The 18377-nt window shown below is 34.5% G+C and overlaps 1 protein-coding gene across 4 annotated transcripts in view; it reads right to left on the reverse strand.

The window, feature by feature from the left end:
- Positions 1-18377, reverse strand: part of FMN2 (formin 2) — a 157642-nt gene that overhangs the window by 25654 nt on the left and 113611 nt on the right. For all 4 annotated transcript variants that reach the window (XM_040696690.2, XM_046938373.1, XM_040696689.2 and 1 more), the window contains 2 exon segments: positions 17158-17250; positions 3777-3828 (listed from right to left, as the gene is read on the reverse strand). In XM_040696690.2, the coding sequence (XP_040552624.1) occupies positions 3777-3828; positions 17158-17250 (145 nt within the window).

Raw genomic sequence — 18377 nt, forward strand, 5'->3', positions numbered from 1 at the left:
ATGTCTGTGTATCCAGACTTTACTACGCATCATAGCAGGAAAATAATGTAGTGTTTCACCCAAAAAATCAAGTCAACATTATCTGAGACTGTTCTGTCTTAGTGATCTGTTCTCAATTCACACAAGATTATACTGCTTGAAGAATTAGAAATGAAAGGGTCTGTACTGTTTAAGAGATCATCATACACTGCCTCTTTACACTGGCTTGGTATGAGTACACGAAAAAAGCAATTTTCAGAGCAATTAATTGTTCTTGACGAATGTCAGAACCTCTGTCTGAATGCATTACGGTTCATTAAGACTCATCTAGACCCAAAGCTTATTTAAACTAATATCAGTACTGCTGCACTGAAATTAGAATCTGATGCCTCATTATTTTAGTGATATGTCAGGAAGAAGTGAAGATGTTCTGAATGTTTTTCAGACCACCAGCTTCACTTCAGTTTGTGAATAACTCCAAAGGCCTTATTGCAAGAAGAGACATACCATGGCAGAGAATTTATTAACTGTTTCACTGGAAGAGAATCTGAGTTCCAGTCTGGATTTATTTTGTTCTATTAAAGTCCATAATCTGGGAGATTTCCAAGGGGATCTGAACTAAATACTGGACAAGGTATTAGAAGAAAGTAACAAAGCTACATGTGATGCCTTCAAAACTATTCAGTTAAACATAGGTAACAAGGAGAGAGTAATGACCTCTTGCGTCCTTGAATGCTGTTCTGGTAATTGCTTAGTTGTTTCTTCAGGAACGAAGCACAAGAGGTGCAATTAGCTCATTTCAAAGCGTAAACTAGTGAGATGATATCGCCCCTGTTACTCTTACTGTCATGGTAATCAAGATATTAGCTACCATACAACTTTCGACAATAACTTTGATACAATCTTAGTTCCTACTTGCTGTAGATGCTGTGATTGAACCGTCTCCTACATTTGCATTAGGTATACCTGCAAACAATGATTCTATTTTTTTCACCCTGCATAAACAAAATATCATCTTGAAAGAACAGAGGTATTTAAAGCTAAGTATAAGAAAATACAGAAAACATGAAGCATTTTTTACTTGGCAAAAAGGGCATTGCATTTTCCAACTTTCAGCCTCATTTTTAGCCACAGATTTGTCTAAATGTTATTTCCACCTGCGTAAACTAAGCATATATCTATGCATCTTGGTATGTAGGATGAAATCTAAACTCATTTAAAATGGAAAAAAGAAATCTTAAACTGTGGACTCCTGAAATACAGAAGCACCTCTTTCCCTCCTCCTCTCCTTCTCATCTTTTGTTTCTTTCCCCTCCCCCTGAGACGGTGTTTTTTTTTACTTTAACTTGACATGTATTTGACAGTTACTCAAGTATTTAGCAATGAGGATCTAATTGGAAAGTGCCAGGTTCCTTTTTATTGCACTTTATCAATATTGTTAAGGGAATGATGTAATTGTTTGGGGTTTGGTGAAGACATTCCATGTCACTTCAGTGTTAATACCAGGCTGGAGCCTTCCTTGTCTGCCTGCGTAAGCTAGATAAACACAGACCTGTGTGCTTTCTTCTCATCTCAGGGTACTTTCTCAGAGGGATCTTGGAACATATGCCTATTGCAAGCTAAACATTTCACTTTTCATTTTATCCATGTGCCAGAAATCCATTCCTTGGATAAACACTTTACATACTGACACTCTTAAAGTCACTAAACACGATAAATAAAGAGAGAATACATCATTTCAAAACCGATTAAACATTTTCTCACTTGTGACAAATGAACAGCTATACACTGCATGGAGTCCCTGGGGCAGACATTCCATTTTCTTTGTCTTCATTTTGCGTGGAAGATTAACTTTCCATTTCAGTTCATCTATTGCACAATTGAGCTTTTCTAAAATTGCTGCTTTTTCCCCCCAGTCATTATTCATTTTAGAAATATTTCTGTTGTTATTGCTGCAAGAGCTTTCCTTCAGACTTGTGTTTTTATGGAGATATCAGCTTTAATATTCTGCATCCAAGCTAAAAGAAAGAAAATTTGTAGCTCATACTAAGCAGAAATGCTGTTGTGGGGTAGACCTGAACTTATCTGTGGGCTGAAGTTGTCCACTTTAAAAAGGAAAACTCAGACACATTATTCACATTATTTTTTTCTCCATCAAATTCATCACTTTTCCTTGCACCACTTGCTTGTCTAGTCATCCTGTACACAGCTATTCTTCATATGATTAGCCAAATGAAATGAATCTTTTATATAGCTTTTTAAGCTCTTGTCTTATCTTTCACTCCCTGCCAAAAAAGATCTCAAGCATTTTATTTCTAAGCCTCTTTAAAGATCTTAATGCAATAAATACACAAAATACCAAAACTACATCAAGAACTTGTTTTTCAATATGTTAACAAATACCATCAATTCGATTAACACTTTCAGCGGAAAGGTGCAAGGAAGAAAGACAAACATAATTCAAAGTAAGAGTAAAGAGAACGTTGCCCCTAGATTTCTTGTTTTGGGTCCCAGCTTAATTCCTCATGTGTTCCAATAAAACTTCTGCATATAATGTACGACAACAAACTGGAATTTCCTTCTTGGACAAAGTACTGTGTAAAAGGAGCTGCTGTATTCAGCACAGGGGGAGAAGAAAGAATTAGGACAAATAGGAAGGATTAGGAGTAGGCCTTTTGTATACTTGAGTAAGAGGTATGATACTGAGCCAAAGCAGTACTTCCTTTGATGATGTGAGATCCCGATGTAAAAATGGAACAATATACAACTCAATGACCTATCATCTCCATGAAAGTGAAAATGGAACTTGTGACAAAAGAACATCCGATCTCTCCTTTTCAAGTGCTCTATTATATAAGCCAAGAATAGATAGAAATGGTTATGCTGTACCAGAAGAACAGTCACGGTACTGTTACATTGAAGCCAGGTAGAAACTGGGGCATCAGAGCCATAAAATGGCTGATAAAACATAGTAAAAATTGGAAAATTTTACATTTTACCGGTACCCTATTGAGAGACTTACCAGCTGTATTCATTAGCATACGCTCAACGGCAGTTGTCGTTAGTACAAAAAGACACTATGTTTGGCAAATGGAAAACTAATGTAGATTGCCAATTTTACCAAATCTGGACTAGAAATGGAATGCCATTTCAGCTTTCTGCTGGGACAGATTCTATCTGCCACATTTAGACAGAGCTTCTGGAGAATTCTGCCAGAAATTAGAGGAAACCACATGCTGTGCAGTGAAGTAAAGTTCATGATTTTGAAAACCTTCAACAGCACATACCTGAAATTTCATTCTAGAAAATTTAATGAAGTATTTTGCTTTTAACCACAAAAAAATATTTGGAGAAAGCCATATTTAATTATATACAAATCACTAGCATATTAATAAACAGGTTCCCACTCTGTATTTTATAAGCACAGGAAGAAGTACCTAATGATTAGTAGTTGTCTGGGAATACTGTCTGTCAAGTCACCGTAACTCTAGTGTTGAACTCCCTCAGTTCAGATATTATATTCTAACTTCGCTTTTATATAATATATGTGCATTTTCTGAAAGACAAATCACATGCAATATTTCTCTAAAAACAGAATATTCCTATTACTCAGTATTCTATTGAATTATATATTTTATGTTTTTATTCATCAAATTGAAATTTACAATAGATACACATCAATCTGCTTTCTCAGTGCATTTCTTCCAAATTCAAAAACTAAAATGTTGGCCTCAAATACAGCAATTTCTAACAAAACATATTTTTCACAGAAGGGTTTTATGATTGTTTTTTCTTACCTTTTATGTGCTTCCGTCAGTGACTTCTCTTCATTTTCTTGGTCTATTTTAGCTGTAAAAATACAGTCAAAATATTAGCTATGAAATTAAATATACAGATGCTGTTTTATGAAAATATTTCACTGTAACTGCTGTAGTTTGTTTATCCCATATTTCATAAAAACAACCTTCAGATATACTAATGTACATCAATTCTGAAAAAAGTGATATGAGTTCTGATATCTGTTAAATAAATAACAAAAACACCTCAGAGCAAACAACAATCGGGTCATGAATGTGACATTAAAACAATTCTCAAAGAATGACTCTGAAAACTAGAAATATGGGAACCAAGAGGAAAAACTGAGCAAAAAGCTTGAAGCATTCGACCTTTGTAAAAGTTGCTTGACAGTCACAAATAAAAACATCCGATCTCCCCTGCAAATAGCTACAGCTAGTTTACAAATAAGAATGAAATAAGACATATCGATTAGTGAAGTAATAGAGACATGGTGGACCCATTTTGAAAAGAAAAATTTGATATGAAGGAAATTATCACATCGTCATTATATGAAGAGTCAAAACATGAAGCAGCCATTGCCACACATAATGCAAAAATGATCTAATTTTCAAAGCTTCTCTCATATTGCATTTTTATCTAAGTTAGGTAAACTTCATGTAAAGTAGTGATATGCAATATCTACCAGAAAGCACACATTAAACTTACAAAAAAAAATGTAAAGCTCTAGTACAAACTACTCTGTGCAAGTATGCTTATAGAAGAGGCCCTGAAGCGACCTGAAAACAAGTGCCAGTGGTGCAAGTTTCATAAAGAAACCTAAAAAAAAATAACAAAAGTAGAGATCTAAAGGTATTTATCATTCTACTGCCCCTACACAGCTCTACAATAACAATTAAAATTACTTCTTGCATTGTAGATGCACTACCTTTAAAATAGAAAATCCAGATTTTAAATTTGGCAATTTGGCACAGATGAGAACGGCAATGGAAATATTAGGAATCAAATGTAATTGCTACTGTTCTGTGTGATGTTTCAAATCAGCAGCACTTTACACTTGCACTACAATATTAAAATAGTAAAAAGCTGAAAATGCTTTTTATTAGTAGTAATGTAGTCAGCTGAGCTGGGAGAGCAGTGGTCGGTTTACTTGCAACAACAAACTTTGTACCTAGCAGTCATTATTTGAAGATTCAGGCTCCATCATTGTTCCGTTTGAAGTGAAAAATAAATCCCAGCAAACCACAGGAAACTTTAGGGAGATCTGGGTAAATGTTCTCAAGAAAACTCCAGAGCACACGAAGGCTGTCTGATTACGGGTTTCATTACTGACTTGAAACTCAGCCCAGATTCTTCAAAAGGTTTGTAATGGCTCACAACTCTTTTGACTGAACCTGGGCCCAGTGTTGAGTGAATCTGGGCTGACTTATAGTTTTGCTTGAAAGTCTTGCTTGGCTTTGGATATGAAACCAGGTGAAACCTGGCAGCTTTGACAATTTTTTTTTCTTTATACTTCAATCCTGAAGGTCAAGGTATGATTTGCTGTAAAACCATATGCTACAAGAGAGAAGAAACTCCATAGGAACTCCATGAACGAAGGGAGATTCAACATCTAGTTCTACACTAATGCTTTTTCTTAGTACCTTCAAATCTAACTTCTAAAGTAAGTAATCTTTCTTTTACTGAAACATGTAATTTGGACTCCACTGAGTTAAACAATGCTTGAAAATGAAGGTTAGTTTATTCTAGTTCAGGACAGCCTTTTAGTAATTAGATTTGTACAGAACCCTTATTTATTTATTTTAACAAATGGAACATATCATCTGCATTGTCTAGATTTGGCTTTTACTTAATATCCAATAATTCAACACACACCTAACAATAATGGAGAAAATATTCCATAACTTATTTTTGGAAGACTGCAAGCACAACGTATGATACAAGGCTTATCAAAGCATGTCAGAATGTCTACATTCTGCAACAGAAACCCTTGTTCGATTTCAAAGCATGAATATATACTTTCAATTATTTCAAGTATCTGTACTTCTAATAATTTCCTAGAGAATGGGTATTACACAAAGAAAAGAATCTTGAAAATGATCTGTAATAGTTTTTTTCTTTTAGTATAAGAGAAATATATATCCAAAGAGATTCCATTCTACATCACATCACCTCTCAAAATTAAGACTTTTGCAAGGAGAAAGTTTATCCTAAGAGAGAATTCCCCTGCACTCTGTTCCAAATATGTGATGAATCTTTTAAATGTTATTAAAGAGATATTATTCAGGTGTGGATCAGACTTGCAATCCATTTGCTTTCTTATTTTCTAGATGAAAATTGTTAAAGAACTGAATAAAAATGATTCTGCTTGAGCAAGAAGACCAGTGGCACCAGCGAAAGAGAAGAAAATGTAGTACACTGTGAATCTATGTTCAAAGTAAACTCTTAAATAACTACATCTGCACTAGCGTACAGTAAGCATGTGAAAGATGTGGACATCAGCTAGTCAAAGAAATGCATGGAGATTTAACCAGCAAGGGAAGAAAGCCTCTTGTTATCTAAAACCACAAAAGTCTTGCTATCACTTAGTTACCATGGAAGAACTATTAGATGTAGAGGCAACTGGAGAGTCCTGGAATTTCTGAAACTGTCCACTCATATGATCACCTAATATTAGTGGTTTTTTTTTTTTTTTTTTTTTTTTTTTTTTTTTTTAAGTGATTGACCCATTGGTAAATTGCTTTCAACTCATTTTTCTGCTTTAACAAGGGCGGAAAAAAAAATCAGAGTAATGTTTTTAATACACTTTTCTCAAAAAGCTCTATATATTTTTTGAACATAAAAGCTAAGACAGATTCATTTGAATAGTCCCACAGTGTATTAGACTTTACCTTTTCATTGAATATAATACATCTTTACCTTCATTTCTTTCTTTAGAGCAGCTCTTCAGAACTGGTAAAGAGTGCCTGAAAGGCACCAGTTTGACATTCTTCCCTCTTGGCAGCCTGTATCAATGAAGTGCTAAGTACAAGCTGAAACATATGCATGCGAGGAGAAGAGTATTGGGAGTATATTTCCTTTTACAGATGATAAGTCCTCTAGCAGGTGAAGCAAAAAGGAGAAAATCCCTACAGGCTTCACAGTGATCCCACTGTGGCAATAGCTAGTGTGGGAGAATCTGTCATTTTTAGGGGCAGAGCGGCAGCTGAACATTTCTGGGTGCTCAGTTCAGTCAGTAAAATTCTCAACCTCTATCACGCAGAGGCAAGATTTATTCAGAAATTTTTACTGCTTTTATCTGAAAAACATTAAAACAAGTCTTACAGTCATATTTGCTTTTGTATACATTCAGAACCCTTGCACTGACCATACCAGCAATGGTTTGCAGGCTCTTATGGCAGATGCAGAAGTTTCTTTTTTGGGGGGTCAGCAATCTTTGCCAACTAAAAAATATTCTGTATTTTATTGACTCATCATCTTTTCTCTAATTCCCTGCAGAGGAATTAGATTTCTTGATCTTTGACACTGAATTTCTAAACCACCTCCAACAATACTGCTTTGAGTCTACTACAGAATATATCATACTAGGAAGTACTAGTCCCTATATTTTATGTAATACAGCAGGGAGTAGAAGAAAAACTTAATTTTATGTCTCTGCCTGTATAAATTAAATATATATTGTAGGTCTTTATATGCAAATTCTCATAATCCTGAAAGAATGTATAACTAGAGGCTAAATGTATTTCATTGAAATTTACATCAAACATTTTGACTTCTATTTAATCAATCTTTGTATTTTAAATTTTTAATCAATTTTTTTTATATTTTATAATTGGAGTATAAAACTTGATTTCATGCAATTCAGTGTATTTCCAAAGCTTCGTACATAAAAGCTAATTAACTTAATGTATAAAATCTCTGTCATTATCAGCATATAACCACATTCCAGAATGATACCTGCCATTGCTCTGTGTTTGTTCTTCTAACTCTTTTAGATTCCAGTCCTGTAAAGGTTACATATAAACTTCTGCGAAGGTACATACATAAACACTCATACCAAAGTGCCCTATGCTTTTAAAAAAAGCCTGAAACACTGCACAAAACTGAATGAGGAAAATATACATAGGCATTCCATAAAATGACAGTGTTTAGCAGAGCAGTACCTTTCCATATTTCACAATTTGAGAGATTAAATTAGATGGAGAAAGGTTCAATGACAATGACATAAAAAACATTTTTTGACCACAAACACCCCTTCTTATCTCAATGGCAGCAGACATTTCAGACATATGCTACAACCTTTGCTGGAATCAAGCTTCTCTGTGAATTAAGAACCTTTTCAGTCCAATCAACTTTCTTCCAAATTTAAACTTTAAACTTTTCCAAATTTAAACCTTCTGCCTTAGATCTACACCAATATATCAGATTATTTTCTCTATTTAGATCAGATTATGTTCCATATGACATTGCATACAACATACATTGTCTTTATTATCAGTTCTTGCAATTTCTTGCAAAAAGTTTGAAAGTACATTTCATTATTTATCATCTCCTCTAGAAAGTAAAAATCTTTAGAAATATCTGCCCTGAAACTAACAGAGAGATCAGCCTTGCAACTACCCTTTTGAACTTGGATGATTCTCCCTTGTTCTACTTGTATTTTAATAGCACTGAAATTATTAGAAATCCATTTTACTGAATAAAAGAAAAAACGCCAAAACTTTTAGAAGCCTTTGCTGCAGTTTTTACCAGAAACTTTGAAGACAACTTTTTTTTTTCCCCTCCACTGTGGTGCTGAATGAATACTAGCTGAGACTAAAAATATACCAAAACATGCCAAATATCTATTTTGGAGAGGAGCACCTCACCAGTCTCCAACCCTAAAAGATAAAAATCCAAAGTCAACCAAACAACAAGAAAGATCAAATTAAGAAAAAGAGCTGACTTTCTTTAAATGTGAGTAGAAGGTTAGCCTTCCAGAAAGCTCTAAAATAATTGTTTGGATATTAGAATACTGTTCAACACTGATTCTGAAATACCTTGACAACATTAGCTATCAAAGCAGAATAACAAATGCACCAGGGTCTGTGCAAAGCTCTTCAAGCAAGCAACAAAAAATATCCACCTCTTACTTTCTCCCCTTTGGTCTTCTGAATGTTTGTTGCCTCAGCTTCTGACTTTTACTTTGTTGTTTGCTCTACTTGCATGTTTTATTTAATAACCTTAATGTAGTTGGCTACAAGAGTGGCACTGGGAAAAACTATGCAGTCATTTTAGACGGAAACTATCAAACAGGAATGTTTTTTTTTGTTTTTCATTGGGAGGGGGAGGGAGAGACTGTAAATGAGTTAAATAATTAATCCTTAAATGATATCAGGGGCTGAAGCTTAGTGGCTCTGTTAAAAAGATGTAGCAAGCCAAAGTTTATACAAAATAACAATATGCAGATTTTAGCTTATAACATGCAATAACAGGAATTTTGTAAGAAAAAATAGACTTTAACAGTTTATAAAAGTGATATTTAATACATTTGCACATGAAGGGCATACATAAGCATAGTCAAAAAACAGGTTGACTTTCTGGTTCAGATTCAGAAACAATTCTGAGTAGACTTCATAGGTCTACTCAAACAGCACTCAAATGCCACTCTTCAGCGCTTGTGTTTCATGACAACATTCTGTTGTTGGCCTGTCCTATGATCTTGACCTGCTGATTTCTGTCTCTAGTAACTGTCTGGCCACAAACCATATTGCAATATAAATTATTTCTACTGAACTGCTTTCAAAAGACTATGAGTAAGGAGATGCACAAAACTGTTATCCCTTCTGATTTCCTGATCTTTCTCAAGGGAATATCACATCTTCTCAGGTAACTGAATACAGGAATGCATCTTAGTAATCTCAGATGGAAAGCAACAAGAATCCTTTCATCTGCTTGTCTACATCCTAAATCTTTTTTTCATTTTTCCACTTTTTATTTAAAGTATTAACTAGTATTTGTTTACAATTAGATATGAACATGCTTTCCAGTAACTTTCAAGTGGAGCCAGGTTGTTGGTTTTTATTACTTTTTTTGACAGATACAATGACTTTACAATGAGCTTAATGACAATGAGTCATTAGAGCTACGTTGGTATAGTTTTGAGCATTTCTATTTACACTGAACAAAGATCCAAGTACATTTGGATAGTTTATTACCTGGTATATTTATGCTAAGAAAACTGCAAAAGAAGAAAGCAAATTTTATTCCGGAAATCCTAGCAGGAGTCCAGGATCCTTCCGGATTTCCTATGACATTCATAGAAGATAGCAAGCAGGAAGAATACCCCCCTCCTTCTCCCTTACTTTCTAAAATTTTCATGCACGTATGAAACAACATCTAAATGCTTCACTTAGACCCTAGTTTCTTGAAAATAACTGAGGATAGAACTTCTAACATGCAGCACATTTTTCTTATTAGGTTGTTCCTTGTTTTTTTCAACACTTTCAAGATAAGCCAAAACAGTTATAGTTACTTCAACCAATTGCACTTCAGAATGGTATTACACGACAGGGACAAGTCAAATTATTTGCTGCTCCTTAAATCACAACTGAGATCCACAGTCATACCAATGATTATGTGATCAACAATACTCTAAAAAACCAACCAAAAAAACCCAACAACCCAACCAATAAGAAAAAGGCAACCTTAAATAAAAGACTCTATAAAAGGAATCTAGAGTCCTATAACTGATCACTAAATCATTTGAGTTGGAAGGGACCTTTGAAGGTCAGCTGATCCAACACCCCTGCAATGAACAGATGAACAGGGATGCCTATAGCTACAGCAGGTTGCTCTAACCTCAAGTGCCTCCAGGGAAAGGGCATCCAGCACCTCTCTGGACAACCTGTTCCAGTGCTTCTCCAAAAATAACTATAATTAAAATAATAACAAAAACAAAAATCAGCAGAAGTCCTGTCTAGCACTCAAAGCAAGTTTCAAGATGTGAATTTCCTGTACATTCTTTCATTCCATCTCAGGCAGCAGTCTGGTAAACAGGGAATTTGTTACCCTTTAAAAGATGGAATCTACTTTCCACTGAAGTGAGGTGGAAGCAGGACCCAGATCCAAGACCACTAATCCATTATACTCTATTTAACTGCATTTAGAGATTATTCACTCTGATGTTCTTAAATGTCATATTCAAAGAAGTAAAATATATTGTAGTTCACATGTAGCTTTGACCATCTCGCTCCATGACACTGATTCTAAAATGCTATACTGCAGAAAGGTCTTAGGCATTAAACAGATGTGCCATTACCTAGCATACTCAAAACTAAATATATGTTATTACGTAGGCAAGAGATGTCAGGTCCAATATAAAAGCAAGGATGTCCAGCTGTTAGCCGGATCTCTGGACCATTGGAGAACATACCACTACATATTGATTAGGGCCAATGCAGGAAGTAAACCTAAATTAAATTTCAATGTCTCTATTTTAATTTACCATCCCAACAACTAGATGATAAGCATTTCTGGTTTTATAGAAGAGGTGTTTTTGCAACCTATCTACAGTGCTTTCAGTAATCCGCCGCATCCATTCAGAATGCTTTTGGGGTGGATGATCTGTATTGTGTTTTTATGACTAATACATATCATCCTTCTGCCAACCAATGCCAAAACAACTTCTTTACTCTTTAATACAGTGTTTAGTGTTGCAATTACACCATAATGAAAATTAGGATTATTATGTCATAATCAATGGAGGTGCTGACACCTGAATTGGGGTCAAGTTCATACAATACTGAGGTAAAACTACATTTTAGCACTAAGATGTCAGTGGGAGATTTAAAAAAAATGCTTTCAGTACTCAAAGAAAATGTTTTAAAAGCTCTTTCAATAGTCCAATGAAGAAATACTAACAAAAATGTAGATGCTCATGGAACTTACTAAAAAGTGATTCCTACATTTCTATTATATCGATTGTATGTTGCTCTCTCTGTATTTATCAAAAATTTACTCTAAAATGAAAAAAATTGTCTGAATAATGACTATATTCTGATGACATTATTTAAAGTGAATACCTCCATATAAATTACACAATATCCAACCAATGGATGTTCCGTGTATTTCTGTTTTGCTTGTTTTACAGAAAAACCCAAAGCATTACTTTTTTATATATTCCTTATGATCTTAGTCATATTATCTCAGTTATTTTTAGGAAAAAAAAATTGACGCAGTGGTATCCCTTGAATTAATCAAATTACAAGAGCAACAGTTGAAGAAAATGGAAACTGCTAAATCAATCATTCTGTGTTAGAAATTGCCAGAATTAAGATTACCCTAACAGCATTCATTCCACAGACTTCTGGAGCCAGGAACTGAACCCAATCATCCAAAATTCAGTCTTATGATTTAGTCTTATTCACAATACATCATCTGATGATGTACAGCCTTTTTGCTGCTTGACCTAAAAGAAAAAGTTATGGCTAACTAGCTGGTTGCAGCTATAGAGATAAATACAACACACTTAGTGATTTATACATTCATTTACTAAACGTTTGGAAACTGGATTCCTGGCAAAAGAGAGATTGTTACAGACAGTTCAATCAAGAGCACAATTTTAGCATCTTTATTCTGCAAGGTCATAAGGATGTGCCTAAAACTCAGGCCCAGTGAAGAGTCTGTAGTTCAGAAGGATGAAATCTGGGACTGTCGCTTGCTAACAACTGTATGAATTTTGTCAAGACCAGAAGGAGCCAGAGGCTGAATGGTCAGCTTGTTCACCCAAATATACAACCACACTGGAATTATTCGTGGTTTTAGACTAACCAGCTAATTATCTGAAAATCATTTTTTACTCCTCTTATACGCAATGCATTCTATTCTTAAAATATGCTATAACATAATACTTAAAAAATCTAAAAGTAATGACGTTCTATTCAGAAACTAAAACAATAATTGATCACTTCCTCAGATTTCAAGTCTAAAACATTTGTACAGTTTATAGAATCTTAGTTGAAAATCTGTGATTTGAACATACTGCCTCTTCTCAGGTCCCAAACCAGACTGACTGACTTGTCTGAGGGAGCAGTGGCTGCTGCCTCCTATCAGAAGTTTCCTGCCTTATCAGGCTGACAAGAATGTACAGCCTAGCTGGAGTCCTAAAAGCAAACATCCAAGGACTGCTGCTCACTGCAAAATTAACCACAGTTAAAACTTGGGGATTGGGATTGAACCATGTACAATTTTTATTTTTATTATTTTAACATGAGCTGGCTATCCTATCAAGTGTTAAAGGATTACTAATCTCTAATGAATTTACCCTCTAACTTGCAGGCTGATTAATGCCCTCCAGTATTTCTCTCACTGTCTCCTGTGTATCCTGAGAAGGTTTGCCCAGGAAAAAAAGTGATTTCTGAACCTTTCTGAACTAGGGGATGTGGCTGTGATCTCAGATGTTTGTGTGCCCCCACAGAAAAGTACAGATCCAAAAGCAACTGCATTTTCAAATAGCGTTTTCCTCTGTGATCTCTGTTATTCTGACTGCAGTAACTTGTGTGGACTCAGTTGTGGAAAGAAACCTTCAGTGAAGTTTGCACTCCTATACTGAGGAGATACAAACAGTACTTATTAATCTCCTACAATTTGGTCTGAATAATGTTTCACTTAAAAAGGACTATCTCCCAAATGCTAGTATAAACTTTAAATAGTTAGAAATATGTAATAAAGAAAAAAATACTTTTAGAAAGTTCTTTATAATATTACATTTTTCTTTTAAATTTCCTGATTGCAAGTGGGTTTTTGTTGTTATTTTAAAGCCATGTGGCCACAGAGAATCTCAGCAGACATGATCGATATTTGAATTTGAGAATAACAAATTTTTTGACTGATAGTTTAATAAATACACATGGTTCAAAAAAGAGGGTAGAAAACATGGGAGAACAGTGAGGTTTGCCTTGGAGGTTCTGAAACACACACACACCCTCAGAAACTGCATGTATAGAGATGGAACAGATATTTTGATTTTCTGTTAAATAGATTGACTACTTTGCTTATTTTGATGAACATGCTGACACTTTAGACTACTGACTGGGATAGCAAGGTAAATGCTAGGCAGCTTCAGCTATACATGCCACTAACATTTTGATCTAAAATATTATGAAACTGAACACATACCTTACTTCATCCCGTTCTTTATTGTTTGAAAGGAATAATTTCCACTAGTCAGCTAGAAGAGCAATCATTTTTGCATCTAAAGACTCTAATGAAAGTGCTAATAATTTTATTTTAACATACATCAACAGCAACAATCAGCTGGACCATTTACAGTAACTTAATTTGAAGTTACATAACTGTGCCACACAGTAAGTACTCTGGTTTTCTATTTTCTTGTCAGGAATATTTAATTCGATGTCCAAGCATTTCTGCCTACAAGAAACCCATTTAAACTGCAAGTTTAGCAACAAGTTTAAGTGAATAACTAGCTACTTTGAACTTTTGGGTCCCATTACGCACGCAAGTTATCTACTCTGAAAAGACATCATATAAACATGCCAAATTATTCATCCTTATGAAAAATGTTTTTCATCTGAATTATAAGTTAAAACTTCTTCTGACTTTAGAGAAACTGGAACTTGAAAAGATAAAACTTAAAGCTTAGTGTTTTTTTTTTTTTTTTTTTTTTTTGCCCAGAGCATATGTTATATAAACACAAATCCCTAAAAGGTGCCAAGAATTGTCCCTCTGTTTTTCTAAATGATCATGTGTGCAGTCTAGCTGAAAAGACTCATCGATTATGTCTGCATAAACAACAAAAGCCCTTAGAAAAAATATCTAGATCAAAAGCCTGTCAAACACTGAACAGGAAAGAGAAATCCTGCTTTAAACATGGCCTCTTTCAAGTCTGAATTCAATCCCATGAAGTAAAAACAAAGGATTTCATAATGAAAGGTATTTAGAATTACTTTTTTTTTTTTTTTTGGAACTTAACCAGAGATTCATTTTTTTTCTTTTTTTTTTTTTTTTAAGTTAACCTTTGTCTTTCTTACATTGCGATAGAATACTGAAAAAACATTCCTCAAAATTTTAAACAGTGTATAAATTTTTTAGCCACAATTCATTGTGTTCATAATGCACATTTCCAGTTATTTCAATTAAAAAGCGATCATATTTTTACTGACATCATGGATCTCCCCTATCAATGCTCTAGCAAGATCCACTAATAATTGGAACAGCAAAGTTCCTCATGCATAAGAGGCACTGCTGCACGTTTTTTTCTCACTTTCCTCATAAAATTACTATAGCCTTTACTCTATATAATTACCCTCTCTAAGTCATAGTCAAAAAAGGCTAAAATACAGGGTAAGAGCCTTCCAAAGGTGTTACACAGGTGATGCAATATAAGCCCCCCCCATATTTGACTTGCTGCTTTTTTTTATAAATAGACATGTTGCATGACTTACAGTGTACCATTAGTGATCTGTTTAAGAGTAGCTCGTGATTTGACAGCTCCCTGTCTACATATATCAGTAATAATATAAACATAACACAAAATGTGTCTATGTCACTAGTTGCATATCAACTGCATGAGAATACAGTCTTAACATACGTAGGTCGCTCTGAACGTAATGTTTACTATTTATTTCCATGGAAACTAAAACAGAAAGCTTAATAACACTATTGGATGGAGTAAATCCTCAGCTACAAAACACTATTTTTCAGCACAGTCATCACCAGTAACTAGGCATTTTTGCCAGTGATGAACAAGAGCCTGAATGCTGTATGTTTAAAAAAACTGCACTGACATAGATGACCCATTGTCACGGCCACCACTGCTGAAATTCACCACCCATCATTTCACTGTGCTCACATCCACTCTTTGGTCTCCATCAGTGTTCAGCAAGTGTCAATGAACATCAACGGATGCAATTGTTTCTGCACAGAGGAATTCAATGACACACCAGTGCTTGATACGCACTTCCATGTCAGATGCCATTTTGTCAGACTGCCTCTCTGCTGCCATCTGTCACGAGGTAAGAAGATGTAATGGAATATTGGTGGAAAAGTTTAACCTCTACTGCCATACCTCCAATATCTGCCTTTGACTTCGTGGGCCAACAGAATAAATTAGGAGGCATCACTTTCTGGGAAGCCCTTATAGTTCCATATCTAGTCATGCAGGACACAACGCTGTTTGCCAGATTTGACAAATGGATAGTTTGTCTAAGGAAGCATCAATTTACATATATAGTTCAAAACAATGTTTCTGAAATACTCATATACATAATTGTAAATCAGCATTTCTTCCACTGTCGTTAGGATACTGGTAGCATATACTGATTCATACTGAAACTTATATAATTTCTTTTTTTTTTTTTTTTTTAAAGTTTGGACAGATGATCACCTTGGACATTCTAATTAAGAATAAATAAATGCATACCTGCCTGGTCTGTCAAACGTCATGCACAGTTAACGATGATTTCTCTCTTACACAGTCACAGATCTAGGCTAATGTATTACTGAGAGCTATGTTGAGTAATCAGTAGAAACTCACTTTTCACATAAATCACCTAATCAGGAGGTAACAAACATCTATCATAAAAAACATCATCAAAGCAGAAGGAGCAGTAAGGTGACCAAGAAAGCTAAAACAACATTGATTTGCTTATCAGGCCACTGCCACTCTAATGCATTCAACTCCAAATTGTATCAGAAATTGAACTGGTCAGCACAGAATATACTTTTTCAGTGCAGTATTGCAAGAGACATTGTGATGTGCTACTAGTCAAAAATTAAATTCACCCATGCTTCCTATCTTCCTACTATCTAGCAAAAGAAGAGTCTAGTAAAACATTGTCTATTCATCTTTGAAGTGTTTTTTTTTTTTGTTGTTGTGTTTTTTATTCCTTCTAGTACTCAGAATGCCAGTTCATCTTAAATCTTTTCTTGCTTTTTCCACTAATCATATCCAAGTATTTCATATGGATTTGCCTTATATCTGGAAAAAAAATTTAACTACTTTTGCTGAACTTACTGACTGTTTTTGGCACGTCTAAAGGAATTATCTCTTTGGAAAGAAATTAATGACACAGATCCAGCTTCAATAATTTTTCAAGGAACAAACGTTGTAAAATTGTTTTCTACTGGAATGCTGAACTTATCAGATCACGTACTTGAGCCAATAGCATTTGTCTTGGCTGTCATGCAAAAGAAAATGAGTCACCTACGTTACAACAGAATCATTTTGTAAATCTTTTAGAACTGTGTGGCATCTGATTAAACTAATCCACATCTTTCTATGATGCCAAAATAAACAGTCTCTTTCCCACAATGTATAAACATTGTTCCCATAACTTGTCTTTGAAATGTCATGAAAAGGTTAAGTGACGTTTCATTATTTACCTTGACTAATGAATTGCTCCATGCTGTCTTTGAAAGGTTGTAGGTGCTCTTCTAGTGATAGCTGATAAACTTTTGCTGCTTCTGTCTCACATACTGAAATTGAAAAAACAGATTAGTTTAGTAATGGCACATCACAGTATGCATCTGCATGTTGAAATAAAACACATTCTTCAATTAATATATACCTAGCGAAATTGCTGGAATATGTTCCTCAAACACACTACTTCAAGTGTGAACTCTATGACAATATATTCAAGAATAGCTATATCATGATCAAATGTTTTTGATCAAAATTTAACAATAACTCACAGCCAGCATAACTGATAGTTTAAATGAATGGCAGCAAGATTAATAAAAACACTGAATTATTTTGAAAGAGAAAGACAAATTAAAGGAGCTGAAAGATATTGGAACAAAATTATGATCTCTGGTCATTTTCATCTACGTGTACTTAGGTGACAGTACCTCAATCAAAATGAAGTTCAGGTGCAAAACCAGCACCAGCCATTACGAGGAATTTGAATTATAGAAAAATATAATTTTCTATAAATTTTAATTATAGAATTATAGTACATAAAATGCAGATGAGGGCTTGATATCTGCTAAAACCACAGATGAGGTTAAACAACTTGCTATGTTCAAAAGTAACCTAGAAAATTACTGAAGTACAAGAACATGATAGCATAGCTATCATAGCTTGAATTCTATGAGACCTTGGAGGAGAACAATTTGGTTACTACTTCAGAGTTCTGGACAGAGAAGATGAACCCCAAAGCATCCCTCACAGATTTGTCACTGGTGATGTGGCATCACCATGTTCTCACAGACAAGCCAAAGTAATTCCATTTGGAGCAACAAAAGATACTAATTCAGGAGAATGGCTCTGCCTCAAAAATTCCAACAAAAGTGCACATATTTTTTTTATTTAATCTGAGGGTTCTTTCAGAGAAACAGGATTGCTACTGTGTTTTTACATATAGAAGAATAATTACATTAAAAAAAATTTGAAGCAGCAGAATTCACTACCATAATTATCTCCTTTAAATATGAAAAATGCATAGAATGGTATTTATCTAAATATATACAGATGACAATTACAGTCTGGTTTAGATTAGAAATAATAGGTAGAAGCCTTAGATGAATCTAGAAATGTGGAATATTTGTAAAAATACCAGAATTTAAAAAAAAAAATAGTTATTAGGTCATTCTTATCTAACCAA

Source organism: Gallus gallus, chromosome 3 (assembly GCF_016699485.2).
Source record: "Gallus gallus isolate bGalGal1 chromosome 3, bGalGal1.mat.broiler.GRCg7b, whole genome shotgun sequence".
Lineage (NCBI taxonomy): Eukaryota > Metazoa > Chordata > Aves > Galliformes > Phasianidae > Gallus > Gallus gallus.